This window comes from Drosophila yakuba, chromosome 2L (assembly GCF_016746365.2).
Source record: "Drosophila yakuba strain Tai18E2 chromosome 2L, Prin_Dyak_Tai18E2_2.1, whole genome shotgun sequence".
In the NCBI taxonomy this organism is placed as follows: Eukaryota; Metazoa; Arthropoda; class Insecta; order Diptera; family Drosophilidae; genus Drosophila; species Drosophila yakuba.
In genome coordinates this window covers 2935941-2952074 of record NC_052527.2, presented here as the reverse complement: position 1 = coordinate 2952074, position 16134 = coordinate 2935941, and the positions used below count along the sequence as shown (strand labels likewise).

The 16134-nt window shown below is 44.1% G+C and overlaps 5 protein-coding genes and 1 long non-coding RNA gene across 10 annotated transcripts; 2 read left to right on the top strand and 4 right to left on the bottom strand.

Moving 5' to 3' along the window:
- Window positions 1-863: 863 nt before the first annotated feature.
- LOC120320556 lies at window positions 864-5007 on the bottom strand. The gene is made up of 2 exons (XR_005560052.2): window positions 3974-5007; window positions 864-907 (listed from the first exon to the last, which is right to left on the bottom strand). It is a non-coding gene; the product is annotated as an uncharacterized LOC120320556 (long non-coding RNA).
- Window positions 5008-5487: 480 nt separating this feature from the next.
- LOC6526644 (ectonucleoside triphosphate diphosphohydrolase 5) lies at window positions 5488-10040 on the top strand. Of its 4 annotated transcripts, none has more exons than XM_002087716.4 (4): window positions 5491-5701; window positions 7945-8086; window positions 8267-9396; window positions 9457-10040. In XM_002087716.4, the coding sequence occupies exons 1-4, from the start codon at window positions 5672-5674 to the stop codon at window positions 9547-9549; spliced, it is 1395 nt and encodes a 464-aa protein (XP_002087752.2). In that variant the 5' UTR covers window positions 5491-5671; the 3' UTR covers window positions 9550-10040. The 4 variants fall into 4 exon arrangements, with proteins under 4 accessions (XP_015053295.1, XP_002087752.2, XP_015053297.1 ...); XM_015197811.2 differs by lacking the exon at window positions 5491-5701 and adding an exon at window positions 6333-6374; XM_015197810.2 differs by lacking the exon at window positions 5491-5701 and adding an exon at window positions 7654-7859.
- A 10-nt stretch (window positions 10041-10050) lies between these two features.
- LOC6526643 (geranylgeranyl transferase type-2 subunit beta) lies at window positions 10051-11582 on the bottom strand. The gene is made up of 2 exons (XM_002087715.3): window positions 10834-11582; window positions 10051-10741 (listed from the first exon to the last, which is right to left on the bottom strand). Exons 1-2 carry the CDS (start codon window positions 11432-11434, stop codon window positions 10314-10316), a joined length of 1029 nt encoding a protein of 342 aa, XP_002087751.1. The 5' UTR covers window positions 11435-11582; the 3' UTR covers window positions 10051-10313.
- A 208-nt stretch (window positions 11583-11790) lies between these two features.
- Window positions 11791-12407, bottom strand: LOC6526642 (N-alpha-acetyltransferase 38, NatC auxiliary subunit). The gene has a single exon (XM_002087714.4). It carries the CDS (start codon window positions 12383-12385, stop codon window positions 11873-11875), a length of 513 nt encoding a protein of 170 aa, XP_002087750.2. The 5' UTR covers window positions 12386-12407; the 3' UTR covers window positions 11791-11872.
- Window positions 12408-12588: 181 nt separating this feature from the next.
- On the top strand, window positions 12589-13737 carry LOC6526641 (peroxiredoxin-6). The gene is made up of 3 exons (XM_002087713.3): window positions 12589-12952; window positions 13012-13204; window positions 13441-13737. Exons 1-3 carry the CDS (start codon window positions 12679-12681, stop codon window positions 13640-13642), a joined length of 669 nt encoding a protein of 222 aa, XP_002087749.1. The 5' UTR covers window positions 12589-12678; the 3' UTR covers window positions 13643-13737.
- LOC6526640 (acyl-CoA-binding domain-containing protein 5) lies at window positions 13658-15975 on the bottom strand. Of its 2 annotated transcripts, XM_002087712.4 has the most exons (3): window positions 15599-15974; window positions 14456-15477; window positions 13658-14041 (listed from the first exon to the last, which is right to left on the bottom strand). In XM_002087712.4, the coding sequence occupies exon 2, from the start codon at window positions 15473-15475 to the stop codon at window positions 14504-14506; it is 972 nt and encodes a 323-aa protein (XP_002087748.1). In that variant the 5' UTR covers window positions 15476-15477; window positions 15599-15974; the 3' UTR covers window positions 13658-14041; window positions 14456-14503. The 2 variants fall into 2 exon arrangements, with proteins under 2 accessions (XP_002087748.1, XP_043062804.1); XM_043206869.1 differs by lacking the exon at window positions 13658-14041 and having other exon boundaries at window positions 14453-15477; window positions 15599-15975.
- Window positions 15976-16134: the final 159 nt, after the last annotated feature.

Genomic DNA, 16134 nt, shown 5'->3' with positions numbered 1-16134 from the left:
GGCAGGTTGCTAGCGTTGTTTAAATTTCAGTTTTAACATTTAACAATGTACAGATTTATTATTGATAATATTGCTCGATTCGCTGTTTGTTGAGGTTGTTGTTGTTTTACATAGTTTTTTCTTAATCTTGATTTGGTTGTGGTGTTGTTGCTGTAGTTGTTGTTAATTAAGCACTTGGGGCGCATATATAAAATCTATTATTCATTACTTAGGCCTATGAATAATAGGATAATTTAAGTTTAATATTGGAAATTTCGTATAATTCTCATTTTAATATTTAGAATAATTTGTTGCAATTTGCACTTGATTTTTTGTTTTCTTTTTCTCCAATACTCGTATGTTTTTTATGCTTGTCCATTTACCGATAAAGTAAATCTCTTAAAGTAATTGCGTTGGTTGATTTTGAAGCTGCTTAAGTTTGCGGATTGTAAAAATTGTTGATTTACTTTATGGATGTAAGAAATATATATTTATATATTATGTGCTATATATGTTAGTATCGCTTGGCTACATTAAGATTTGATTGCACCGTTAGCATATAACGCACTTTTTCCACGATTCCGTATCGTTCATTCGCTTCCCTTGTGGGTTTTTTCTTTAGAATTCCCTTTGACCGATGTTGTATATGTATATATGTATGTATGTAAGTGCTATGGCTGTGTATATGCATATGTATATAATGCGTGTATATATAATAACTATTGGAAGGCGTACTTTTATAGGCTTGCTAAGTTCTGCTCAAAATTTTTACGCGATTTTGTTAAAGCTAATGGCTACGATTTCGTTAATGCAAGTGTTTTTAAAGTTTGTTTGCTTTCTTTACTAAATGTTGAACTTTTTTCTTTCGGGTTTTATTTATATTATTTATTATTGCTTGTATTTGAGGCGAATTTAATCATAACGTTGGCTGCAAATATGAAAGTGGTTCTTTAAACTATTATCAGAACTATAACGATATATTTTTAAAATGTGTCAATCAGTTCGCCATGTTGTTTTGTTAATTCATTTATTTAACCTAGAAAGTTAATTTTAGATTCGGTTTCGATGGCATATTGGAATCTTCCAAAAACCCCCCTTTCGGGAAATATTCTTCCAGCTGCAACAACAAAATGCCACAAAAGAAAACCAAAAGCAAGGACACACACATACATAGGCACGGATATTCACTCTTCTCTGTCCCTCTCTCTCTCTCTCTCTCCTTCTCTCTTTTGCTCCCCCTGCAACAGCTGTTGATCGCAATTGCAGCACGCACTCACATGCACATTCTGATGCACTTATCTCATATGCACATACAAATGTTGATGGAAGAACAGCAGGTGTTAAATATAAAATCAAAAATGTAGCGTACATAATGTCATAAAGACGCCAGATGAGCGAGAAAATTATCGTAATGTATCTGCGCTGTTGCTGTTTTTTTTGAAGTTGCTGCTTCTGCTACCACATTCATTCATTAGTTGTTGTTTTTATTGGAGAGCGCACAAGCAAAGGGCAACGCACCGCAACAACAAAAATTTTCCTTTCCATTTTGGCGTTGCTTTTGCCTAACAACAACAACGAAAAAGAAGGTGAAGAAGAAGTCGGCAGTTCCGTTAGCAAAGCAAAGAGAGCGACAGAGTGAGTGAGTGAGCGTGCGATCGAGAGCAAGGGAGCACGAGTAAGAGAGCAAGAAAATCACACGGTCCAGGTCCAAATGTGCCGTTTGAAAAATTGACAATAAAAAATGCGCATTTCACTTTTTTCGCGCTCTCCTCTTTTTGAAGTCTCTTCTGTTCCGTTTCGAGCTGTTTGTTGTTGTTCTCGTTGTTTGCGAAAACGAATTTGTTGTTGTATTTGTATTTGATCTGTTGATTTCCATTTGATTTGCATTGGAAATTTCGCCAGCGAGCGAGTGAGCGAGACAGAGCGATGGGAGGGATGGGTTGAAAGGGGGGACGGTGGCACATGTGCTTTGATTCGTTTAAGAATTTACACTCTTCACTTCCTTGAACTTACGTTTTCAAATAACATTTGATTTAGATTACATTGATTTAGATTTGATTTTCTTTTGCCTTTGCTACTTGCTATTGCCTTTTCTTTTTGCTTTTGCCTTTGAACTTTGCACACAGAAAAAACATGGATTGCACACACACACTCACTGCTTTGAAATGAATATATTTCAGATGGCAAGGCCTTTCTTTGAAATTCGATTGCAGATATTCGGTTGGGCGGCGCGATTTTTATTTTCTATATATTTTTTACAAATTTATTTTGCTGTTTTCGCTCACATTTTTTACACGGCGCGACGACAGCGCCGATTTTCGTGTTCGACCGGCTGCGAAATCCAAAAAGTACTACATCTTTACCGTTATTATTCGACGTTTCGCTCGCCTTCAACCGCATGCAACTCAAACACATGGCGAGAGAACCGTCAAACTTCATCGAACCGCTCTCTCAAACATTTTGTGGACTGTCATCGCGAGCAGGCAGCTTACATTAATGCTAGCGCAATGTAGACCTAACAGTGCCAAAGATCGTCTTTAATTTTGTTGTTAATTGATTATGCAAATTATAGTTAAGTATTTAATCAAATTGTAACGAAAACTGAGTCGTGAATGAATTTCTTGAGAGAGAGTAAATAGGAGAATGCTGATTGGAATTCGAATTCGACGCCGTGCAAATAACTAAAGGAAAAATGCTCTCCTCGGCTATTTCTTCTTCTTTCTTTATTGGTAAAATGCCTTTTGTTCGGATTGTTTTGTAATTGGACTCCATGAATCAATTTCAATGACGTCGACATTTCATATTAACAACAAATGCAAAAGAAAGTGGAATGAGAAGCAATAGCAAACATTACAATCATATAGATCATATAACTAAAACAGGATTTTGATAAATTACTTGAAAATTAAACCTTTTTAATATAGTGTTTTTTTTATTTAATGGGAATAAAACCATCTCATTTTATTTGTAGTCTTCTTTATAGGTACAATGTCTGTATGTTGAAGGGGAGTCACACAGTTTTCTTCGATTGCGTACGTGATTAAAGTCATATTTCTAATTCAAAGTACGAAAACTATTTTCCAATAGTCTTTTTCATATTAAGTATTCAGTATATGCATTACAAAATACGAGTTTTGAGCATCACAATACATAGTTTAGAAAGTCTATTGAAAGGTAACAGAAAATGAATACAATGCCATTTTAATTTTTTTCTGACTGCATTGGGCATATTTATTTCATCACTTGGCGAAGAATTTCTGATTTAGCGTGGAAATACAATGTTATTTACGTTTTCCTTTTATTTCCAATGACTGCGCGAATGGACTTGGACTATTGGAATGTCGGCTTTCAAACAATTAACAATTGTTCTTATCAGAATTGCTTGAGGTGTGTGTGCGTGTGACTCTCACACACTCTCCTTCCCTTCTCACATGGTCCTTGTAGCATTTGCATTTCTTCCTTTTCAGACGATAGTGTCCTATCACCCCATTTTTCTTGGTTCAGGAGTACACAAGTATTGGCATTTTTTTGCGTTTCAGTAATTCTTTTTAAGGCAAACACCTAAATAATTGATAAAAACAAAAAGCTAGCAAACCCAAACACACACACACACGCACATAGCGACGGAAAGAGCGCGTGAGAGAGGAAGAGAGAGAGTGGCGGCATTGTCCGTCTGGCATTTTGACGTTTATTACTTTGCCTTTATTGTTGTTGCTGCTGCCTTTGCTATGCCTCTTTTTTTTGCTGCCTTTGCGCGCGAATTCGCTGCGCATAGCAAATTAAAATTAAAAGTTTGCGAGAGCGAGAGAGTGCAACAAAAAAGCAGGGAAAAAATATCAAAATTAATTTCTTTTCGGCGTGGCGGGAGAGAGAAGGACAGAGCGGAGAGAGAGAGAGTGAGGGAGAACGAGCCAAATGAGAGGAAGAGCGCGCGACGACATGACGAACTTTTGACACATTTTGTTTATAACAATTGTCTGCTTTTTGCACTTACCTCCTCTTCGTTTGCTTCAATTGCTCCTCTCTGCTGGTGACTACAACTCAATAATGTTTTGTGTGCGAAATCAGAAATGTTTAAACATTATTTAACACAAATACGTTCACGCACACTGGCATACATGCTGTAGTAATTTGTTGTTGTTGCTGTGGTGGTGGTGGCGATGGTGATGAAGCCTTGCCGTTTCCGACGATTTCTGGTCTCCTCGCATTAAATATGTTTAGTTTCCATTACTGTTTGTTGTTGTTTTTGTTGTTGTTATGTGGTGTATTAATAAAAAACGTACGCGAACTGCAGTCAAAGTCACTCACACACACAATCACGCACGCACACACTGGCATACGGCATACGGCACACACAAACGCACGCACGCACACACACAGCAACTAGTAATTCTGCTGTGCGAAAGAGACAACATGAGAGCGCTTACGAAAAAAAATGTTTGTGTAAGTTTCCCCGAAAACGCGATTTCATCCGGAAAATTCACTGCGCTCGCTTTTCGGCGCCGCCGCTTTGGCCACTTAATCACTTAATTGGTTCCGTTTCGATTGCATTGTTTTTAGTTGGGGTTTTTAACCGAAATTTAGTTGCGTGTTTTGTGTTGGTGCAGAGAGAGCAGGAAAATACACATATCGTTATCGATGCCACGGTTATCGACACGGCAACTATCGCCCAGCTGATTGGCGGGCGATCAGCTGTGCAGCGATAGGTTCAGTGCTGGCAAATGTCGGTACAACATTTTTTCTAAAGTTATAGATTTTCGCCTGTTTATTATATGATTAATGTATGATGATTTAAAAATCCGTTTGTGTAGCGATCTGAACTTTATCTGGGATTGTGTTTCTTCGAATAATCAACACTTTTTTAATATGGTATAAACAGTTTTTCGTCACTGTCCAGCACTGGAGTCTTATCTCTATTTACTATCCAAAAAACCCTACCCTGGAATTGACCTATCTTTTAAGGACCCTAGTTAAAACTATAACTTACGCCCATTTTTGATTTTTAATATATACGTCCCATAAATATTTAATAATTTTACATTTTTTAATTAAAAATTGTGTTACTGTAATAAATAATGAATACAAAATACTTGTATTATCTTATCATAATCTCGATTAGATTTTGTGCCTAAATTATATCTCTGTTTTATGATTCACTGATATAATCAATTTGGCCATTTATTTAAATTGCACGTAAACATCATTGCCGTGATGAAATTAACATATTCAATTAATAAACAAAAAAATCATGCGGACTTAGGCACAGAGAATACTCTCTTTTATTTGCCAGTTATGTTACATAGTATGCAATATAAAATGTCCTTCAAGTGAAAATTAATTAAAACCGCATAATTTCACAATTTCAAATATTTCTATGCTATCCAAAGTTATTTTTGGCAGCCCTGCCGCCCCCGCAGTGTGACCGTATTCGCTGATAACGCGCGCCGCTGCAAACAGCTGATAGGGCTGCAGCATATAAATGAGCAGGTGGTAAATAAATGTTTTTAGTTTATTTCAAGACGCCATTCCGTGCGCGTTGGCATTCTGCTCGCAGTCATTTATTCGGCGGGCGCGCCCATTATTAGATTAGATCGACATTAGTGCGTTCCGCTTGGCGATCGGCAGAGATCGATCGGAAATAAACAAACGCTCGCGTATTTACATAATTTAAGTGCAAAGTAACGACGACAGAATGACGAACACCGATGTGCGAAAGAGAAAAGTAAGCAAAGGTTAAAAGGGCAATCACAGCACACACTTTATGCCAATTTCATGGCGCTCACACACACACACAAACACGCGCGCACACATACATATAGCTACAATTGTTGCTCTTTTGACGCGGAAGTAAAAAATCAAATGACTCGCTGAATAATCGTTTCAAGTTCTATTCTATTCGATTGTGCCAATTTGTATCTCAAATTCTATGTTTACAAGACATTTAAATATAGATGCGGAATTGCTGCTTAGCAGGCTTTTGTTAACAATTATGCAAATTACCTTTTAATTACAAAGTAGTAGCACGAAGTGTGTAGTAAGTTTTCAATGTGGAAATGAAAGCCGGCCGGCTTATTTTGAAGTATCTTCGTATTTGCACTAGGGTGACCAGGCTCAGCAACTTTCTCATTTGCAAGGTCATTCGGGGGGCTGATAAAAAAAATATAGCGTAGAAAGGCCAACAATTTAGTTGGCAGCAGTTTCAGCCTTCTTTGCCGTTTCATTCGAATCTCGCTAGACAACTTTTTCAATCGCTTTCTCGCATCGGAACCCAAAGATCACGGGTACACATAGAGTGGCAGATTTCGGGGGCGATTGGATCGGATTGGATAGTTTCATCTGATTTGCATCGCAAGTGGGTGGAGAACAGGATGCGAGCCAGCCGGAACCGGTTGCAAGTGAGTGCAGATAGTGTCTGGTTGCTAACGTGGCCTTAACCCTCGTGTACGTGTACACGCTACTAAATGCTAGATACAACATACTAGATACTAGATACTTTTGTATCTTTCCGTCTGCCTATCTTTCCCGGCTTCTTTGGCTAAATAGTTCAGGGTACCTTTATCATTTACACTATCCTACGTTCAAGTTGATGCGTTGTTGGTTTATTCATAAAGATTTATTTTCCAGCTGATGCTATTTACTGCTGGGCATTGAAATACATCAGTAATCATTTTAGCTGCTATCTATAGAACCGATTAAAGCATTCCCCAACAGGAATATGCACTTTGCGATAGGAGCAGGCTTCTTACTCATTGTGGATCGGCACAAATGCCAGTTATCAGTATATTATTGATTACAGTAGCGTGCGCCTGGAAACATATGCGATAAGTTCACACCCTATATATTTAATGAGTGTCGCTTATGCCATCAGTTTAATTGCTGGGAAGTAACCTGTGTGTTCAAAACTAATGGGTGTACTTGATTGTACATATGTATAAAGTACATAGAGAGGGTCGCCCTGTCAACTCCATTAATGCTAAATTATATATACTCTATACGCTATTCGTAGTTTGTTTGACTACTTTTCATTGGCTTTAACTATTTTTGCGTCAATCGCTTACCAACAGCGGAACATTTGTTTAAACAGCGGGAATTTCATCAGGTTTTGTTTGGCAACTTTAATATTTAATCAAGCTAAAAGATCACTTTGTGGCCCGCCCCACTTATGATTGTTGCCAGTGGTGGTGCCCAGACACGCCAGTCGTCCCCAAAAACTGATTGCGTGTTATCACTGGTTACCAGAAGGCTACGCGATAAGATACTAGTCAAATGGACACTGGTGTGCCGCTTGCACAGCGAAAATGTGTAATTTGGCATGACTTTGAACTTTGAGAAGTCCCTTTTCGCAAGTTAGGGAGAGGTTTCACAAAAATGGTAGTAAACTACCAAATAAAACTATATACCATTTAAAATGCCTCAGAAACAAATTTGTTTAAGTTATTTTCTGCCATTTTTAGATGAACCAAGATAAAAAACAAATAATTCATATGTACTACAATCATAAAATATACTTTCTGAATTAATTACTAGTTGAAATAGCCGAAAAATGCGCTTTAAAAGTTTATAATATTCAAAGTAACCGTTTTCTTTTTACGAACTGCCCTGAATTACCGTTGCCAAAGGTTGCCGTTGCAGCCCTGGTTAACGTTATCGATGAGCCACGCACACTGCAGCCCTCGCACATGTTAACGATAAAGCCCATAATAGACTGAAAAAAAGAGAAGAAATGAAATTCATTGACATTTCAAGAGATAGCAAACAGCCAGCGTGTTAATATTTGAGCAGCAAACAACTGAAATGTGTTCCGACCAAGAAACCGGCCATGCATAAATGCGGTACCACCAGAGGCAACGGAACGAGCCATGAAATACGAATATAAGCTGGTAGACCCGAAGAACTTGGCCAAGAAACTCCATCAAATAACCCCATTCTCCGGTCGCAAAACTAATTTGTTTTTCGCACTTTCAGCTGGCCACGGACGAGAAGCCACCGCGGCGGAAAAGCAGTGGATCACCAAATGCCAGCAGTGGCGGAAACCGCGGGCCCAGCGGCCTCAAGATCTCCTTCCTGTGCCTGGTCATCTCCGTCATCCTCCTGCTCTTTGTCTTCGGTGTGTACCACTTGTATTATGTGAAAAACGAAGTTCCCAAAGTTGTACTAACCAAACCATCTGATTTTCCAACTGTTACCGTGCCCTACGCCCATGTGGAACCCCATTTTCCGCCACCCGTTCGCCATGTTGTCACTAAAAAACCCATCACGAATCAACCAACGACTGACCATGATGCAGGCTTCGTCTCCGAGAACGCCAGTCCGTATCTGGCCCGTCTGGCCTCCAAGTTCGGCTACAGCAAGGTGCAGTATGCGGCCATCATCGATGCCGGGTCCACGGGCAGCCGTGTGCTGGCCTACAAGTTCAATCGCAGCTTCATCGACAACAAGCTGGTGCTGTACGAGGAGCTGTTCAGGGAGCGCAAGCCGGGTTTGAGCTCCTTTGCGGATTATCCTGCCGAGGGTGCCCACTCCATCAAACTGCTGCTGGACGAGGCCCGCGCCTTCATACCCAAGGAGCACTGGTCATCCACACCGCTGGTTCTGAAAGCGACAGCCGGCCTGAGACTCCTGCCCGCCAGCAAGGCGGAAAACATACTGAATGCCGTCCGAGATCTCTTCGCCAAGTCCGAGTTTAGTGTCGATATGGATGCCGTCGAGATCATGGACGGCACGGACGAGGGCATCTTCAGCTGGTTTACCGTGAACTTCCTGCTGGGCCGCCTGTCCAAGACGAACCAGGCAGCTGCCCTGGACTTGGGCGGCGGTAGCACGCAGGTTACCTTCTCGCCAACGGATCCGGACCAGGTGCCCGTGTACGACAAGTACATGCACGAGGTGGTGACCTCCAGCAAGAAGATCAACGTCTTCACGCACAGCTATCTGGGACTGGGTCTGATGGCCGCCCGTCACGCCGTCTTCACGCACGGCTACAAGAAGGAGGATTCGGTGCTGGAGAGCGTCTGCGTGAATCCCATAATCGCCAATCGTACCTGGACATACGGCAATGTGCAGTACAAGGTCAGCGGCAAGGAGAACGGCAAGTCCAGTGCCGAGCAGCCCATCGTGGACTTCGATGCCTGTCTGGAGCTGGTCAAGAGCAAGGTGATGCCGCTGGTCAAGCCCAAGCCCTTCACTCTCAAGCAGCACGCGGTGGCCGCGTTCAGCTACTACTTTGAGCGCGCCATCGAGTCGGGTCTGGTGGATCCGCTGGCTGGTGGCGAAACAACTGTGGAGGCTTACCGCAAGAAGGCACAGGAGATCTGCGCCATCCCCAACGATGAGCAGCCCTTCATGTGCTTCGACCTTACCTTTATATCGACGCTGCTGCGCGAAGGATTTGGCCTCAACGATGGCAAGAAGATTAAGGTAAGACCTGGTGCACATAACTCAAATTGAACTCTCTAATAACTTGAATGCCATTTGCAGCTTTACAAGAAGATAGATGGCCACGAAATCTCTTGGGCCCTCGGCTGTGCATACAACGTTTTGACTAGCGACGAGAAATTCAGTAATTCCTAATGCTCCTCCATTAGTGCGTAGTTGAAGACATACATTTTAAAAGGATTGTTAGCTGAAATTGTTTATAGAGTGCCTTAGACGTGCATCGAGTATACTACAATCACAATACACACCACACACAGCTCACACACGGCACACACACACACCCAGAAACACTCGGACATTGCCTGCATATGTGGTCGATTAATATTTGTTTGTGCTCTGTAACATTCGTTTCAATTGCCTCTAATTGAGCTAGCCCACACGGTGACTTAGTTTGTAATTCCAATTTTGTGTGATTCGCCATATTCGTAATGCAACTTTTGCCAACTTCTTAACTAATTAGTCCTTACACCCGTATCCTCATGTACATAAATTTACACACTGATATGTATTTACCTAATATGTATAACGACCTAGACTACTAGCGCAAACATTTCACTTGGTTTTTCACACATGCAAATGTTAGTTTAGTTATTTTTGCAAATAAATCAAATGTTAACTGATCTGAATCGCCATGGCTTTTAATTGTGGCTTTGCTGGATAAAGTAAAATATTTATTTATTGCTGAATCTCGTTACTATATTAAGAATAGCTTATCGAGGTGTTACATCCTGTGTAAATGCGCAACGAAGAAAAGGAGTAATGGACGTCGAGCAATGAGTTCCTGCGTTGAATTTTGGTCTTTTTACAAATAAAACTAAGAGAAGCTAGCGTGGGAATACGTCAGAGGTCTGCTGCTACACATTGGCTACAACTGCTGCATGGGGAATCCAAGAATCCCCTCATGGCCGCGGCAATCGCTGCGGCTTGATGCCCAGCCGGTCGATGATGTACTGCGGCATGCAGAGCGTTGGGTTGATGGCCTTCAGGCCGGAATGTCCCAGCAGCGAGAGGCCGCCGATGCCGAAGAGCGTGTGGAATATATCGGGCATGTTGCCAGTTCGATCCGAGAAGCCACCGGTCTCCGTGTCCTGGCACGACAGTATGAACTGCTGCAGCTTCTCCGAGCTGATCCAGTGCAGGCGGCCCATGATGGTCAGCGAGGCGAGCACCCACCACGAGTAGCACACATCCGGCAGCTTCTCGGGCCGTCCGTTTAGCCCACCGGAGGGCAGCTGCCGCTCGCAAAGCCACCAGCCCAGCTTGTCCACGTCCAGCAGGTGCAGCCGTTGCGTCAGCGAGAAGAAGCCGACGCAGCAGTAGATGAGTCCTGCGTTTTATAAATGGAGAGTTTATTAGTAATAGGGCTTTCATTGAAATGATATTGACTTTGGCAGCATGATAGGAGAGGTGGTGACTCACCCGCATGCGACTCGGCGCCCGGCTTGGAACCGAATCCGCCGTCCGTTTGGTTGCAGCACGAGAGCACGAACTTGACCGCCTTCTCCACGTCGATGGTCTGCTCCATGCGGCCGAGCAGCGTGAGGGAGGCCACCGCACAGAAGCTGAACCTGGTGTCCACCTCGCCCCACTTGTCGCCGAAGAAGCTACCATCGGGCTGCTGCAGTCCGACCACAAAACGCACCACCGCCTCGCGATCGATCTCCTCGAGGGCGTCGTAGGTGCAGAGGATCTGGATGGCCGACAGCGTGTACAGCAGGTGGGGATCGTGACCCACGCAGGGAGCAAATCCTCCCGTGGTTGGGCACTGACAACGCTTCACAAATTCGATAATGGACTTGCGCTCCAGGCGTTCCAGCTGGCCCATAATGTCCAGGGCGGTGGTGCCCCAATAGATGCCCGACATGCGCAGGAACTCGGTCATGCAGTATTCGTAGTCGTCCTCCTGCTTGCCATGGTTCTCGATGTACTCCACATGCTTCCAGAACTGCAGCTTCTGGCCACCGTCATCCGCATCACCACCGCCGCCATTTGAGGGCTTTACGAAGGTCGTGAAGTCCATCGCTATTTGGTCTCAATTGAATGCGTATCGGGTGGCAGGCAGATCCTCTTCCGCGCGCTGTTTCGCTTGATTAACTCAATTAATTGGCAGGAATAGTGCTGCGAGCAAACAAATAACCAAGCGAAATAAATTGAGCCCAGCTGATTCATCTGCGCGATGGTTGGCAACGCGGCGGCGGCTTATCAAACAGCTGATCGACGCAGGGGTGTAGTGGGGAGGGGTTTCTGCACCACCGACCAAGAATGCAGTCAAATTTAAACAAACTTGGATCATTTGATTGAAAAACGGCAAAGACATTGGACACAATTCAAAGACCAGATGAACAAATGTTAAGCTTTAAATATAAAACCACAAAGTTTGAGTTGAGCCCTCTCGAAATCCTTTATTTGAACAGCATTTTTAACAGCGAACGATCCACGATCATGATCACTAGGAGCACTATTGCACCAGCAGGCTGGACTGCGGATCCGGCTCGTCGATGTTCAGGGAGACAATGTGCTGGCCGGGAACCATGACGTTGCCCAGAAGCCGGGGCTCCTGGCCCTCCACCAGGTACTCGGCGCACATGGACAGCACGATGTTGGCGTCCCGGTCCGTGCAGTTGAAGAAGCCCACCAGCACGCGGCCGTCGGTAATCACGATCCGCAGCACGCGACCCAGCCACTTCTGGAGCTTCCTGCGTCCTGGCGTCAAACTGGCGTCGTTCATCTGGTGCGGGGCGTTCGTTGTGATGCGGAAGGGTTCCGCGGGTGTGCATGTGGGCGGGGGCAGCACCTGCTGGCCGCTGATGCTGAGGTCTGTCATGGTTTCGTTCCAAATCCAAATAAATAAATACGAGAAATTCTTTGCTTTTTTGTGTTTACACTGCGCGTTTGTGTGAGTTGTGTATGTGTGTGTGTGTGCCAGGGATGAAAGCAAGTTTTGAGTGGTTCGGTTCACTGGCTCCCTCATTTAGCTCACTAAAATTTAAAACTACTTATCCAATCGTTTGCTTTTGTCAAAGGAAAGTCAAACTGCTAGCAAAAGCTTGCGAAATAAATGTAATAAAAGTAAACACAATGAAATTAGCTTTTTACGTGTTCGTACGAAAACTAGTTCTTCGTATAATGCGCATCCCTGGCTGCTGAGCTTATAAAAGAAGCGGGCACTCTAGCCCAATCAGCTGATTTCCATTTTGCGGCAATTTTGTAACGCATTTTATCTAAAGCTCAGAATTCGTCTCCTAATTTTTTGAAGTATCCACCATGTCCGGAAAGGCTTTAAATATCGGTGATCAGTTCCCAAACTTTACGGCTGACACCAGCGTGGGACAGATCGATTTCTACGACTGGATGCAGGACAGCTGGGCCATTCTGTTCTCACATCCGGCGGATTTCACACCAGTTTGCACCACGGAATTGTCGCGGGTGGCGGCTTTGGTGCCGGAATTCCAAAAGCGTGGAGTCAAGCCGATTGCATTGTCCTGCGACACCGTGGCATCGCACAAGGGCTGGATCGAGGACATCAAGAGCTTTGGCAGTGGGTTTGGTCTTTGATTTCTGGGCAGGATTTATTCTAATTGGCATTTCTGTTCGCAGAGCTGAGCTCCTTTGACTATCCCATCATTGCGGATGACAAGAGGGAACTGGCGCTCAAGTTTAATATGCTGGACAAGGACGAGATCAATGCTGAGGGCATTCCCCTCACTTGTCGCGCCGTTTTTGTTGTGGACGAGAAGAAGAAGCTTCGCCTATCCATCCTTTATCCTGCCACTACTGGGCGCAATTTCGAGTGGGTACCCATATATCTAACATCATTACTAACTATAAGTCTGTAATGCTCTGTAGCAAACAATCGTGCACTTAATTGCATTAGCAGATAATTGTTTAATGAAGTTAAGTGGTGTAAACTAAACTTTAACGATGGATGTAAATTAGGATCCATTTTGTTTAATGCATATCATTAGTTTTATATCTAAACGACGATTAATCTGATAAGTATCATTTCAATCCCTCTCTTCTTTGCAGTGAAATCCTTCGGGTGATCGACTCGCTTCAGTTGACCCAAACCAAGAGCGTGGCCACGCCGGCTGATTGGAAACAGGGCGGCAAGTGCATGGTCTTGCCAACTGTCAAAGCCGAGGACATTCCAAAGCTCTTTCCCGATGGCATCGAAACCATTGAGGTTCCTTCCGGGAAGAGTTATCTGCGGATCACTCCACAGCCTTAAATCATGACAAGCGTCTGCTCTCACTTTTTTGCTTTATTACAAAAATTATAATTAACAACAAATAATGCACAATAAAGTATACGCTTACAACCGTATTTTTAGTAGAGCGGCGCTTTCAGGTTGCTTAAACTCGCCTTCTGCTAGACAATAGTGCCAAAACATTCGACTTACAAACTATAATCAGATGGGGAATGTGACAAAAAGGTCGCGATTTGTGTGTACGAAATAAATATACATTCAATATACATATAGACGTGTACAAAAGAGGGTAAAGATATTGCAACTGGATAACCATGGGTTAAGAAGGGTATAAATAAGGCCAACTCTGTACAATAACTGAAGCGCTTTCTGGGACAGAAGAAAGCTAAAGACCAAGCACGTGCCCGTAACCGAAGATAACTGAAATGAAAAGGGTTATATGGGATTAAATTTGGTGAAATAAATAATATATTGTATGTATTCATAAGTAAAGCGGGAACTGACTGTACTGGTTTTTAAATCGTTCACTCAAACTCTTAATTGAAAACTTGTATTTCTGATAATAAGTATAAACAGAAGATGATTGCGCACTTTCCCCTGCTCAAATACTCAAAGATATTCCACAATCTGAGTTTGCCTACAGATCGTTTCCTTGAATATGCTAATGAAATGCAAATATGTACAATAATGTATGATGTAAAAGCTTTCGCTGCGAAACAGGTTCCCGATGCTCTTGAAACTTAGCGGGAATTCCTCTCAAACATAAACAAGCAACTCGCTTTAAGGCCGGAATGTTAGTGTATGCCTGCATTTGTCCAGTGGCGTTGTACTTACAATTTAACTACCACATGTTCCTCCTCCCGCAAGTATAGTTTTCTTGCGTCAGTGCCTGCGCTGCGACGTGGACTGGAGCATTCGCGCGAACCGTCTCACCAGGAAAGGCCACAGGACGAGGACGGCAAACCACAGCGGGGAGATGTTCCTGAAGGGCCACCAGGCGGGCAGTGATCGTGGCTGGGCCACCGTTCCTTTCGCAGCTTTTTGGCCGCTGCGCAGTTCGTTGAGAGACTGCTCCAGGCTGCGAACGCGCTGCTGCACTGCACCCACATCGCTGTTCATCCGCGTGATGGCCGACTGGATTTGGCGCAGCAGGTCCGTGTTCTGGGCAATAGCCTGGGTCAGCTCGTGGCTAAGATCGTAGGGATCGTCGTACTCATCGTCTGAGGGCTCCACGATGGCCACGCTGCTGTTGCTTGTAAAATTGTGCGTGTCGTGTTGTGTGTAGTTTGAGGTTGACTTAGGCCCATAGCCATTGGTCAGCGGCGGCGAGCTGTGGCCATTCTCCTTTATCTTTTCGGACGTGGCCAGTGGTGCGGCAGCCTCTGTCGTCGGAGCCTCCGGCTCGCCATTGCAACTGGATCCGTGCTGGGGACTGTTGGTGCGCGAGTGGAACGGCGAGTTGGGATGCGACTCGGCCAGCTCCTTCATGCCAGGCGAGACCAGCTCCAGTTCGTCCAGGCTGATGTTCCCCAGATTATCGAGGCTGCCCACAAAGTTTTGCACGTTCTCCGTGAACGACATGGTCTCGATGATCTCCTGCAGGCTCTCCACGTACCGCTGCATGGCCTCCTCCTTGGTCAAGTGACGGTTGTCGTTCCATGCCTGCCACTTGGCCTTGCCCACGATGTCCCAGAAGCCGGGCTTCTTGTCCACATCTGGTCCTCCCTCGGTGGCCTGTTTGAACAGCCCGTAGAACTTGAGCATCATGCTGGTGCTGGGCTGGTAGGGCCCATTTTTGGGCAGACCCTTTATCACATTGACTGCCGCCTGGAAACGCTCCTCAATCGCCGCCATGCCTGCAAGATTATCCGGAGATTAGCCAGGGCACTCGATCGATAAGATACACATGAACGATGGCTGCCATATAGAGGCGGTGCCAAGTTCACCTTGCCCAGGTGAACGTCGCTTACAAATTACCTAATTATTGTGTGCAATCCGCGGTGTTGCAAACCCCACTTTCGGCTTCCCCTTGTTTTGTTGTCGTTCGCTATTGATTCCGATTCCGAATCCGAGTCCAAATCCGCTGCTGGGCATTCATGAATTTTTGGGGCGACGTTCGTGGATGCGCTGCTCTGGTGCCAAAGTTCGAGTTCTGAAGTCCAATCTTCTGAGCTTCGAATCGAATCGGCTGGAGCTTTTTTTAGTTTGTCCCCCGTTCTTATCGACCTCGCAGTTAAATTACTGTGCGCTGCGCCAGCCGCTGGCGTTCCAATCGAGTTGCAATCAAATAAAACTAAACAAAAACCAGAAAACTCTCTCTGCAAATCGCTGAGCGCGTACGTGTGAGTGTGCATGTTTGCGGGTGGCGCAGGGCTGCAATGAAGGTATCGATACAGGTGCAGCTTAGAGATTTCATTTGAGGGCTTCACTAACCGCGCGAATATCGCGATTTAAATTTTAATTTTGTAATAAGTTGATAAATATAGTTCAATGCGGTCATTAATAAATCATAA